Genomic DNA, 12,963 nt, shown 5'->3' with positions numbered 1-12,963 from the left:
GCATTTATTTGTTTCCAATTGGGAGGGGGGATTTCTAGCCTAAACACTAAAACCAGACATGTGCGTGAGACTATTCCACAGCTGCCTGTGGTACAGTCTTATGACAGGAAACCTCACACTCTGAGCATCTTACGTCCACTATTCAGTCGTATCAAACTGGGGTACATTTTTTCCTACAAAGTTACCAGAAACAGACACTGAGCTAGAGTCAGGAGAACAGGTTTCAGGTCCAGCCCTGCCTCTGCCCTTGTGAGACAGGAGGAAAGTTCTCTGAGCTCTCGTGAAGGCCTCACATCCCTCAACTATAAGACAAAGAGGGTGAACAAAATGAACTCTAAGGAGCATTCCCATAAAACAGGCTTCTACTAAATTTTTGAGAACTTAAAATTGTTTAAAAACTGATAGCTATGAAATCTCAAGCCTGATGCTCATCACCACTAACGCTGATTATAGAAAGAGACTGAAGCCGAGGAATTAGTGACTCTGCACGGAGGGACGGAAGTGCAAGGCTTGTTGGCAGCTTTCCCAGGTACCCGAGCGGGAAGGAGCTTTTACAATGACGGCGCCAGGCGGCACCTGCAGCACGTGAGGGGAAGACGTGCCCTTGTTCTTACTCTTGCACTCAAGCAAGGGGTTTTCTAGAAGATAACATACAGCGCAACACCACAGCACACGGGCTCTGACGAGTTCAAAACATACTTGAAATAAAAATGCAACCAAAATACTTCAGAGCATCTCACTCCATTATAAAAGGTACACACAGACCTGGGGCCAACATACTTCACTGCACCATGTCAAGTCCCAGAGTCCAATTTCCCTTTCAAATATAAGTGCATCTTTCACAAAACCAACACCTATTTTCAAAATTCGCTTGTATTAGACTGTACTTAGTAGAAAAAGTGAATCTATTTTTTCTGGTTCCAAAACTTTCTATGCCAACAGAGATTAACTAAATGAGACATAAGACTAAGTACAGGAAAGTACGCCAGACCGTCACGCATTTATAGTGCAAACATATTTCACGTGGTTGACAAAGAGATCTGCAAAGGATAAGGTCATTTTTCACAAAGGAATTCCCAAGGTTTACTTAGTAATACCAAATTTCCATAATGGAAATTACTGTGCGTGTCAAACTGGATGGGAAAAAACCTACTTTTAACTATTATTATGAAATGTTATAAAATAAAAGGAATTCTTAGGCTGGTCAAAAAGCAGTGACTATAATCAAGGAGAATCGGTCTTTCTTGAGAAGACACTAAAAGAACCTATTAAGAATAGGATAAATTAAACACAGTAGAGCCACAGGGCAGACATGTAAACTGACTGAAATTACAGCACTTTTATACTCATGGTATTTTGCTTGTTTTATATTATCTTGAGGACAAATGGATTATGATCTTCCAAAACTCCAAAAATGGCCTGAAATTTTATCAATTCCTTTCCTTAAAAGAATGAGGACTTTGAACCACAAATACTCTAATATCCGCAAGGGTTTCCATGAGATAAATTACGCATTTTATAACCCAGATCACCACACAGCACACTCCCTGGCATCCCATCTAATGACACGACAAACACAAGCTATCGAGCAAGAATCTGTTAACAGTTTTATTATTTTTGTGTTAAATACCATGGGACAGGGTTGGAAGGATGAAAAACTCAGTCAACAACTGCCTCACAAGGGATAAGAAAAATTCTGCCATGATATTAGCAAAGGTAAAGGAGAAAATTTACACTGTAAGAGGCACCATTTCCCCACAGAATACCTCTTGGCATTTCCTGAATGAGTGGGATTAGCAATCTAAATAAATCATATTTCAAGAGGTAACAGCAACAGATAAAATTTAAAGGGATTATTAAAATAACATTTACAAGACTCTGAACAATTCTTGAACTCTTATTAAAACCACAAAGAAAGAACAATTCTTTATTTATGAATTTCATAAAGGACTGAATGTGCAATGACACCTGCTAGGGATGGTCTGGTGACGTTCACGCTGTCCGGGAGCCCAACACTCTGCTCTTACTGTGTTTCTAACCGTGAGACTGTTACAGGCGAGGCCTATATGACGCTGTACACACAAAGAATGGTCACTGTGGGCCACACTACCAGTGAGATGGTAGGTAAACAAATCTTTTTCTGGTCAAGAGAAAAAAAAAGAAATAGCACTCTGCATGCTTCACTCTACAAGATGAATTTCCCTAGAAAGAATCCAATGAAAATGGCTGCAATTACAACAAGAAGTGAAGGAAGAGGACTGGTGACATTATCTCTGAAGGACGCAGCTGAGGTGGATCCAGGTTTATCCGAATGTGCTACCTTTCTGAGCCTTAAGCCTTCATCCTAGAAAAAATATATGCACAAAAAGAGGTTTTAAAAACAAATATTCATACGACTAGTGAGCTACAAATATACAGATAAAAGGCAGGTCAGTATGCATACGACTGGGGGCAAGAGCAGGGACAAGCTGCTACCCAGCCTAAGGAAACTTTCTAGGGTGATACAAACAGTCTAAAACCTGACTCCAGTGATGGCTGCACATTCCATAAATTTACTAAAAAAAAAAATCACTGAACTGTACACTCGCAACGGGTGTCTTCATGGAATGTAAATTATACCTCAATAATGCTTATTTTAAAAACTAGAGCCAAGAAATATACTCCTAAAAAACTGAAAAATCAGCTACGGTTGTATTTACACAGAAGGAAAAATCCCACTAAAATTAACACAATTAAAGAAGAATTCTACGCGCGCACTTTCCCCAAGGTGGCCGACAGCATCTTCACGCTGGACTCCATCAGCCAAAGACCACCAGAAACAAAGTTAGGTCATTAGTCTGACCTGCCACAAGCAGGGCCCCACACAGCAGAGCGCAGGGAAGAGACAGGACTCTACAGGACTGGGGAGGGGGAGTGCAGGATGGAATTTAAACGCAGCGTTTCAATGTGCTCAAAGCAAAGCAGGAGGTCTTTGTGTAAAGGGGTCAGCACCAGAGTCTGGACTGTAGAGGAGAGACAGAATCGTTTCCTTGGAAACTACAAATACAACAGGGGTGGGATGCTGTAGGCAGAGCCCCGCACCTGAGGCTCTGCAACTGGACCAGAAAGGGAGGCCGCTTCTCTGCCATCACAGTGACTCCCATCCTCCAGACCGGGTGGCTGCTCCGTGCTGACTGACACAGCCTCACCCAGCGAAGCTTCTGACAGTCAGTCTGTGACTTTAGGGGACCAGGTTTCTCAGTAACAGGACAGCAGTCACTCTAAGCAGGAGGTTGTTATGACACTTTACCAGCTGCAGAATGACCTTGGGGAAAATACTGACACCGGTTTACCTAGGCAGGGCTTTACCTGGTCCATCATCCCAACCAGATGAATACGGGGCAGGCTTTCACCTCCTCAGCACACGCTCCTGTTTACTTTCTCACACTGATTCGTTCCTCTAGTGTGTGCACTAATAACACCCAGGGGAAGAGTGCACCTGACGTCATGCTGTTTTATTTGCATGACTGGATTTTCTGAGGGTTTGCGGGTTTGGGTCTTGTTCTTATTAGTCCCGTGTGGACAGAACAATGATGCTCAGTCCCGGCAAGAACTTTAAAAGCTACTCCAGGTGATTCTGCCTCCCGGGGTCTCGGGAGGGCCTGAACACGTGTGTTTAAGAGCTCACAGCAGATTCCGATGCACAGGCTGGATGAAGAAGGCCAGGGCTGCGGAACGTAAAGGGCAGTGATGAGACCCCTCAAGGAAGTCAACCTGGCAACCAGCGATGATGGGCCTTAGTGTGAACTGTTAAAGGTCCAGAAGTTGACTCTGTAAACCAGTGGTCTTCAAGGTTCTTTTGTTTTCTCTTTTAAACAGCAGAACGCTTTTTCAAATAACATCTACAGAACGTTAGTCCATAAAGAGTCAGGACCAGGAATCAATCTTATCACCTATCTCCCCAGCCCGGCCCGACCCAGGCACTTCTCCCTCCCAGCCAGGAGACGGGCCGTGGCTCTCAGTACACTGAGGAGCACGTCTTCCATCACATACAGGACTGAGGAAGTCATGGCACATAAAGGAAAAGTAACAAAAAACAGCACCCTTAAAACTCCACAGGGCGTGGGTGTGGGTGTAACATGAGACCACCTCTCCACTCTCCAGACAGGCGCTGGGGGCAGGGGCCTCTGCGGCGGGGCTGTGGAATAGGAAGAAACAGCCTGAAAAGCCGTCTCAGCACATCAAGCCAAGACATAGTGCCTTTGATTCAGAGTGTAGTTTCCACAGGCTATGAGATAATCAGATGTAGATGACATCCCACAATTTAGCTTATTTACTTTAAGTACATTTTAGTATCAATACTATCTACTTTGACATGAAAAGCTTCAAACAAAGCCTCAAAAAGCAACTTAAAGGTCTTCAGGTCTTGAAATATTAGTAAACTCCACACTATCCCACAGCCCACTGCTCACTCACTCAAATGTGAATGAACGCTGTGCACATGTGCCGTGAACGCAGAGGCGGTGAACACAGCCCCTGCCTCCGAGACACCCCAGCCCGCTGGAGGGAGACGGACAAATGGGAGCCAGAAGAGGTAAGCGGTAGCCTGGAAACAGAGGAGGCAGCATTCCAAGACTGTTTCTCTTTTCTTTTCAGGGGAAGAGAGTCCCAGAAAAGGTCATACTGACAAGGTGATGAGAACCGAGCACCATGAGACGTGTGTGCGTGTGTGCATGCCACGTGGGCAGGGCAGGGCGCCGGGCCGCCCTCGGAGGGAAGTGCTCCTGCTATAGCAGAGGAGGCTCCTCCAGGACCCCCAGCCCAGTGCTGACTGACACGACCTGGAGAGGCACTTCCAATGGGTGCCCTACATGGAGTTTTAAATTTTCTAACAGCACATTTAAAAAGGTACAAAAAATTGGCAAAATTTTAATGATATACTTTATTCAATCCAATATAACCAAAATATTATTTCAACATGTAACAATACGGAAAAAAAGAGGGTTTTTTTGGTTATTTTTGGCACTATGTCACTCACAGCACATCTTAATTCCAACTAAGCACATTTCAAGCACCCTGGACAACGGGGTGCCCGTCTGGGGACAGCACTGCTGCAGCAGGTGACAGAACCAGGGCCCAGAATGAGAAGGCTGCACAAGCGAGAGAGGAAGCCAGCAAGGCCACGGCCAGACCCCAACACCCAGGCCAGCTGCTGGGAAGGGAGCACGGGACAGAAGCAGCCACCGCCCAAGTGTAAGAAGAGGCTGGCGGGGAGCCAAGGCCAGGACAGAAGCAAATTGGGGAAAAGGAGAAAACTGAAAAAGGGTAAATGTAAAAGCTGACAGACAAAATGGCCCAACAACGTTCACCTCCCCGCTGCCTTCACTGCAATCAAGTTCCTTTCCCAGGAGCGAGCACTTACTCTCAGGTGTCGGTTTTCTTCCGATAGCTTCATCATCTCTCCCTGGAGCCTCTTGCACTCTTCCATGAGCTTCCTCGTCTCAGTATCATTGAGGGAAACACTGTGTGGCTTTGGCACGGGCCCGTCCTGCTTCGCAGCGTTCAGGGGAACGGCTTTGCTGGGTTCAATGTCGTTCTGCAGCACAAAGACAGCGGGCGGGGCGTTTTTCAACTGACTAACTCTCCTTACAAGTTTTTAAACAACTTAAAACTCCAAACATCCATCTCCAAGAAATTATTTACATGCAAAGTTTTGACAGTTTTCAATTTCATTATTAAAAAGTTTTTTAAATACCCAATGCCCGGTCACCTGTGAACAACTGCACAGGACGACAGCCGTAAACACCAGCAGTCAGCGAGGTCAAAGCACGTGAACCACCCCTCCTCTGCGCCCGCCACCCTGTGCACTTACCTCCACCAGAGCACTGAGCACACAGCACAACACTGTACTTTTGGTGTTCTTTCCTACAACGCTTCAAAGCCTGAGTAAAGCAAGAGCCATTCCTCTTTGCATTTACCCCTAAACCCAGCACTGTGGCCAACAGTAGTTACTCAATAAGTATGCTGAGTGATGCCAACCAATCCAAACATGAAGTTCATTTTCAGTGCTCTGATTCTGCAATTCAAATGGGGTTCTGGAGGGAAGGGGGGATGTTATTGCAAACACACAATGAAATCAGGAGACTACCTAAGAAAAACACTTGAAAGAAAACCTAACTTCTATTCATGGGGAAAAATAACTGAAGGATATGAGCACCGAAGGGGAGATGATGAACACAAACATGTATCATGGGGAAAAAAAGAGGGGAGGGAGTCCACTTCACGACTTTAAACTCAAATATAAACGATCCCTTCAAATCATTAGTAACACTACCTGCTTTAACTCATTAAACTCAATGTGGAACCACAGTGGTACTCAGGCACCTTTAAAATTATGAGCCCCCAAATCTTCACTCCTGCCAGCACTCACCCATTGGAACTAGTGGCAAAGGCATGGAGAGAAAGGCACAGGGCAGGGCCTAAGCATCCCTGAGCCTCAACCCAACACCCATCCACCGGAATCTCATCTCTGCCTTCACAAGCTCCCTAATAGGACTAGCACTATTCTTGTCTTTAATTAAAATTTTACTTGCTAAAAATTTAATTTTTCAAAAAGAAAGGTATAAACTGCTTTATTCAGATATAAACTTCTAACAAGAACATTTCCAAAATCAACTTTATGGCATTTTCCACAGCACTCATCAGGAAGATTTAGTTACAGGTCACACACCTAACACAGCATCCCAGCTCCTGAATTTACTTTCAGTATAAACAGGGACAAAACTAGTATTTCGTATGAAGGGGCTGTGATTTGATCGCCATTGTCTAAATCCATGTAAAAATCAGTAGTACTGTACTGAGGTTCCAGTCATCATTCAGATTTTCCCACTTCTCTTCAGAAGCATCCCCGCTGTGACGGGTTTTAGGAAGCCTGCTTCACCATCCGGCACTGTGCTTCCTGTGCGAGCCTCTTGTTCTCCACTCTGTCCTCCCCGTCCCAACCAATCTCATCGTACTCTTACAAATCCTGTTTCAGATGTTTCTGCTCTCCACCAATTTCTTTTCCTATCCTCTTCCTTAACAGTAATTAGAATTCATTTCAAAATGACTTCTCAAGTGTGCACTTTCCAACCTAGAACTAGTCCAGCTTCTGGGAACCAGAATGGCACATGGCCTTCCTCTGTGAAGACGAACAGTCAACAACATGGCAACTCAGCAATCTTTAGGTTTGGGGGAAAATATCACACTCATACCAGAAAGGTGACTAAGAAATTACGAGGAGATACAAAAGGCCAAAACGTGAAGAGAAAAAAAATTAGAATGAGGAATCATCAAACTCTTCACAATTGGCTTTTTATTTTTAAACAAATTCTTGAAATTCCAGAAAATTGAGAATTACGAGAGGGAGAAAGGGAATTACCTCCCATTCTCTCATCAACCTAAAATAACTATTATTTATATATTATCTTCCAATATTCTCTTTCATATGCATATTTTATAAAATCAGCATACATGTAACTTTTTAATCTTTATTCATTTATATGTACATCTTCTAATTATCATTTTAAATGACACGATGTCATTAAATATTCTATTCTGTGCCTTACCAAAATTACTTCAACATTTCACTCTTGTTAGACATTTGATGGGTAGCTTCCCACTCTGGGATTTTAATTAACATGTCAATCAATATCTTCTCATGGTGGCAGAATTAGATTTCTCTTTTTATTGAAAATTTTCCTTAATGTTGATATATTGCTTTTACAAGAAAAAGGAGAAGAAATGTCATAACCAATCTGTGGAGCATAAATGTTAAGACGAGAGTGCAAATGGTAACAGTGAAGCCTAAACGCTTGTCCAAAGTAAGCCAAGCAAGTCACACAACAGTCACGCTGAGTAAATCCACTTACCCCACGTGCTCACGACCATTTAGCCCCCTACAAACCAGGCAACATACAGAGCAGAGGCAAAAAAATCTAATATATTGATTGAGTAATTAATTTAAGTAGAACCATGTATAAGCTACCTGGGCGGTGGTTAAAGTGGGTGGGGTGGGAGGAGAGTCACGGGTGTGGAGACAAGCTGGGGAGCCTGGTGGGAACACTAAGGCTGCTGAGACAGCTACAGGCTTCCCTTCAGGAGCGCCACGGTGAGGTTTGGCTCCAGAAAAACAGTGTGTTCCTTGAGAGCTGCTTCAGACTGGTCCCGAAAGAGGAGACTGGCTGTTCTGAGAACCATGGAACAAGCAAACTGGAGGGACTTGACACGCTCTGATTCTGAGGCAGCTGAGGAGTGACACTGCACGCACATTATATCTAACACTGCAACTCAGAACAGACTCGACGGTCAGGCCATGGTATCGAGATAAGAGAAAACACGGTATCTCGTACATTTTCCACTCTTTTATATTATTTAGCCTACCTGCAGTAATCTCCTATCTATAAGTTGAATTTACTTCTGCACTTTTTTTTAAACAACCTTTAGAATTTCAGTTCCAATATTCTAAATTATTCCTTTTGGGGGTAATTAGAAAAAGCGAGGACATTGGGACTGTTCAGAAAAGGAAATATAAATACAAGGCAAATTCAGTTTTTGCACTGAAGCCTTGGGATGGACAAAGGAGCCAAAGAATGTAAACACGAGGCTACATTCTCGTAACTCCTGTTAAGAGTAAGGGATCAAGTGTATTACAGGGAGGTAAAAGGCAAGGCCAAGAGCCACAGCAGGAAACTGTCAGAAGGCCTGAGTAAGGCCTTAACTGGGAAGAGGTAGTATTTGAATAATAAAGTTACCGAAGATATATTTTCACTCTGAACAACCCACTTACTCTTTTTCTCTAGGATCATGATTCCCAGAAGTAAATAACTAAAATCACAAAATTTTAAAAGTATCAGACATTTAGATAGAGGATCAGGTTTTGTTTAAGCCTTAGTATACACATTCCCTGCAAAGCCAAATCAAAGTATCAGCAGCCTGTTCAAACTGTGGGGTTCCCGGAGCTCCCAAGAAGCAGGAAATGAGAAAGGGAATCATATAGCATCCAGGACACCACCAGGAGGTCACTGTCATCTACTGATGCGCTGGCATTGCACTTGAGTGAATGTTAAGTGTACACACATACACACACACACACACACACACACACACACACGGAGACATGAATAAATTCAAATATGACCTAAGATCTTTAGGGCTTCTGCCACAAATTCTCCTACCCTGGGGCACTGTAAATAACTAACAATGACAGTTAAAGAAGGGTTAGTATTATTTGTACTGGATAAGAAAACATAAAGCAGTAATCTCATTGATCTTCTTTTTAAATATATAAACACAAATACTTGCCTGGAGAGTGACATTCACCAGCTCCCGCCTTTACTGCTACACCTGCTGGTCTGTTCACATTTTTTTAGAGGATGCTCCCCAAATCTCAGTGCCAGGGAAAATTACACCAATTTCATAATAATGTTGCCACTTACATTTGTCCTGCTCACTACGGAGATTTTATTAAGTGTGGTATTTGTTGTTTTAGAACAGAATAGTTTGTATGCCTGGTTTTTAAGTGACTGTGGTTCTACTGTAATTTTAAACATATCTGACATTTTCAACTCTAATTCCTTCACAACACACAATAAACACCTCGTACGTGCTGGGTGACCACATCACCATAACCAGTGACACTGGCAGACTTGTCTATCTGTTAGCTCCCTGAAACAAACCTTCTGTTTCTCCTGTTTGAACACACTGAGTGCCCTGGGCTCATTCTTCGCGCTATAACTGGCAGGTGCTGCAACTGTGCTGTTGATGCTGCTCGACGGAGCGACAGCCAGGGCCGGCCCCGGCGGAGCAACACCCTGAGGTGCAGAGGAAACACATTCTCAGATTCACACCAAGCTCTGACTTCTCCTGCGTGGGACTGGGAATGACTAACACAGAAATCACTAGGTTCTAAAACAATCACCTTATTCTATAAAGATGTGTTATGCGTAAGAAATAATAATAATAAATAATAGCTATGTTAAAGCAAAAAATACAACACATTTCTCAACTTTTTCTATTAATTAGCTATAATCAACTTGCATTATGTTCACTAACTAAATGTAGAAACCTTATTAAACTTAAGCCAGCCTCACGTTGTCCTAGAATGAGTACCCTCTGTGTGGCTCTTAATTTTTGTTACTACTCAATACTTGTCAGTACCTGAAGAACAAGCACTTCATATTTTCTTACCTTTGCTAACACTCTAACTGAACAATGTTAAAATGAATTTTTTCAAGGGTTCGAAAATTGCAATGATTTATAAACCTCTCCTGTATTCAACGACACCCCTCCCCAAACACATACACACACACACCCACTTACCCCCCAGGATCAAGAAACAAAGACACACAGAACATTCTAGTATTCCATTAGTATCTCCACAGTTCTCTTCCTACCTTCTCTAATTCCTTTAATACACATAAAAATAATACTATACAAAAAGGTTGGAGCAGACTCTGAAATAATACTTACTGAGGGCTTCCCTGGTGACAGTGGTTAAGAATCCGCCTGCCAATGCAGGGGCATGGGTGCGATCCCTGGCCCGGGAAGATCCCACATGCCACAGAGCAACTAAGCCCATGCGCCACAACTACTGAGCCTGCACTCTAGAGCCCACAAGCCACAACTACTGAGCCTGCATGCCACAACTACTGAAGCCCACACGCCTAGAGCCTGTGCTCTGCAACGAGAAGTCACGACAATGAGAAGCCCGTGCACCACAACGAAGAGTAACCTCCGCTCACCGCAACTAGGGAAAGCCCACGCACATCAACAAAGACCCAATACAACCAAAAATAAAAACAAACAAATAAAATACTTACTGATATCCAGGTCATTGTACATAACTAAGACAACTCCATCTTACTTAATAATGCATTGTCCCCAATCTGTTCTTTGTCTCAACAGAAAATAATGTATATTTCATTACAAAAAGCCTTTATACATAGGGCCCCTGAAATTCCCTATTCTTAACAGTCCTTCAGGCTTCATTATGACAAGTATTTTTCCCTAGAAAATATGTCATTAACAGATAGATGTTAAATGGAGGGCATAAATGAAATGTAGTAATTTTTCTAAATTTGGAAAATGTCAAGTAGAGTTGGTGGCCTAAAATAAACCAAAAAAAATTTTTATTTCAACATAAAGAATTGAAGAGGTTGTAAAACATCATAACAAGTTAATTAAAACCACACTCAATCCTAAAAAAAAACACAACCACTAACTGGACATTAGATTTCATACTATAGAGTTGATAATAACTAAAAAGAGCTAATAATTCACAGAACTCCAGTTTGTAAAATAGAAAGTAGTCGACACTCCAGTATCATCTGCGTCCAGCTGTCAACAACCCAGGGAATGTGCTGCGCGGTTCTCAGTAGTAGCCCTGAACATAACTCATTTGAAGGCTGTGGGCCATTACCTTACTGAAATGCACCCAAAGTCCTGCTGTCCCCGAGGACTAGGGGGACCACACACCTTAGTGCCTAAGGGCAGTATTAGTTAATGCCTGTTGTCCAGGAATAACTATTAATAGTACCTCTTTTTATTCTAAAATAAAAGGGTTCTTGGACTCCTAGGTCATTCTATGTATGATCCAAATCAGAGAGCTATTTTCCAAAAAGAAGCCCGTATTCTAATGATGGTTCCAAATAAATTAGGACTGTTTTATCACAAAAATGATCTCTTTAAACCATAAAAATAAAAACATGGACTCAACCACCATACTTCTAAAGCTGGCACCTTTCTTATCCTACAAGATGACTAAAAACTTCAATCATTTTCTGAGTTATATATTCAGTATCAAGGTCCTAAAAAACCTAAAGAAATCAACAAAATAATAACACAGCCGTTTTCAACTGTCTTTAGAGACAGTAAATGCCCAAGAACTAACAGCACACCTAACAAGATCCAGATCCTCGAACAGGGAAAGGTGTACTTACATAACGTACTTGACTGACTGTCTACTTCTTTTGAGGGCTCGGGGAGGTGGGTGAGGAGCTGCGGGCAGGGGTGAGAGTGGGATGGGGTGCCCAACATAAGAAACACTGAATCAACAGCACGTTTTGCTACCTGCTACCTACACCAACTCTGAGAAGAAAGTATCAATAACCATGATAGCTATTGTGCTATCTAACTGCTTTGGATGCAAACCAAAATTTTCTAAGTTGATTACTAAAGATCATAAATTCTGATGAGCAACTCTTTGGAGTAAATGTGTAACTGAACATGGGCTTCTCCACTGCTCTGAACACTAAGGCTGAACACAAAGTACATGTGCCATCTGGAGAGAGCTGTGTATTAAAGTTGTCACCACCAAAAAAAAAAAAAAAAAAAGTTGTCACCAGCAACTTAGTTAAAAACTAAACTGGGGGATTCCCTGGTGGCGCAGTGGTTGAGAGTCCGCCTGTCGATGCAGGGGACACGGGTTCGTGCCCCGGTCCAGGAAGATCCCACATGCCATGGAGCGGCTGGGCCTGTGACCATAGCCGCTGAGCCTGCGTGTCCGGAGCCTGTGCTCCGCAACAGGAGGGGCCACAACAGTGAGAGGCCCGCGTACCGCAAAAAAAAAAAAAAAAACTAAACTGAAGTTTGCTTAAATTAACAAACTTTTTAAAACATATTGACAAACAAACTAAAATAAATAAGGGGTCAAACCATGTCACTATAGGAATTTACTAACAGCAATCGTGACTATATAAACTAAAAAATATATTTTGTACTCTACTTCTAAAAATACAGGCTGCCAACAGTTCTCATATTTCTGTGAATCTTGCACATTTAGAAATGTGTTTTCCTTGAATAAGGGCGTTTCATCTTTAATCAATTTGTGTAGTCAGGATTCAGCTTCATATGGCATCTTACCAATTTGTCTGTAGTAAACTGACAAACTTTATCTAGGTAAAACACTACTCAATGATGCCCTAATTTCCTAACAGACAAAGTTCA

The 12,963-nt window shown here is 42.5% G+C and overlaps 1 protein-coding gene across 2 annotated transcripts in view; it reads right to left on the bottom strand.

The window, feature by feature from the left end:
* Window positions 1-1,886: 1,886 nt before the first annotated feature.
* VAPA (VAMP associated protein A) overlaps window positions 1,887-12,963 on the bottom strand; it is a 37,531-nt gene continuing 26,454 nt past the window's right edge. Inside the window, exons 5-7 of one of the 2 annotated variants that reach the window (XM_082853452.1) lie at window positions 9,696-9,830; window positions 5,402-5,575; window positions 1,887-2,344 (exon numbers count right to left, since the gene is read on the bottom strand). In XM_082853452.1, coding sequence (XP_082709578.1) covers window positions 2,186-2,344; window positions 5,402-5,575; window positions 9,696-9,830 — 468 coding nt within the window. In that variant the 3' untranslated portion in view covers window positions 1,887-2,185. The remainder of the gene's footprint in view (window positions 2,345-5,401; window positions 5,576-9,695; window positions 9,831-12,963) is intronic. The other variant, XM_082853451.1, reaches the window with a different exon arrangement.

This window comes from Leucopleurus acutus (assembly GCF_964270905.1).
Source record: "Leucopleurus acutus genome assembly, chromosome: 13".
Classification (NCBI taxonomy): domain Eukaryota; kingdom Metazoa; phylum Chordata; class Mammalia; order Artiodactyla; family Delphinidae; genus Leucopleurus; species Leucopleurus acutus.
Note: the sequence above shows the minus strand (reverse complement) of the source record. Positions and strands in the feature narration are given on the sequence as shown.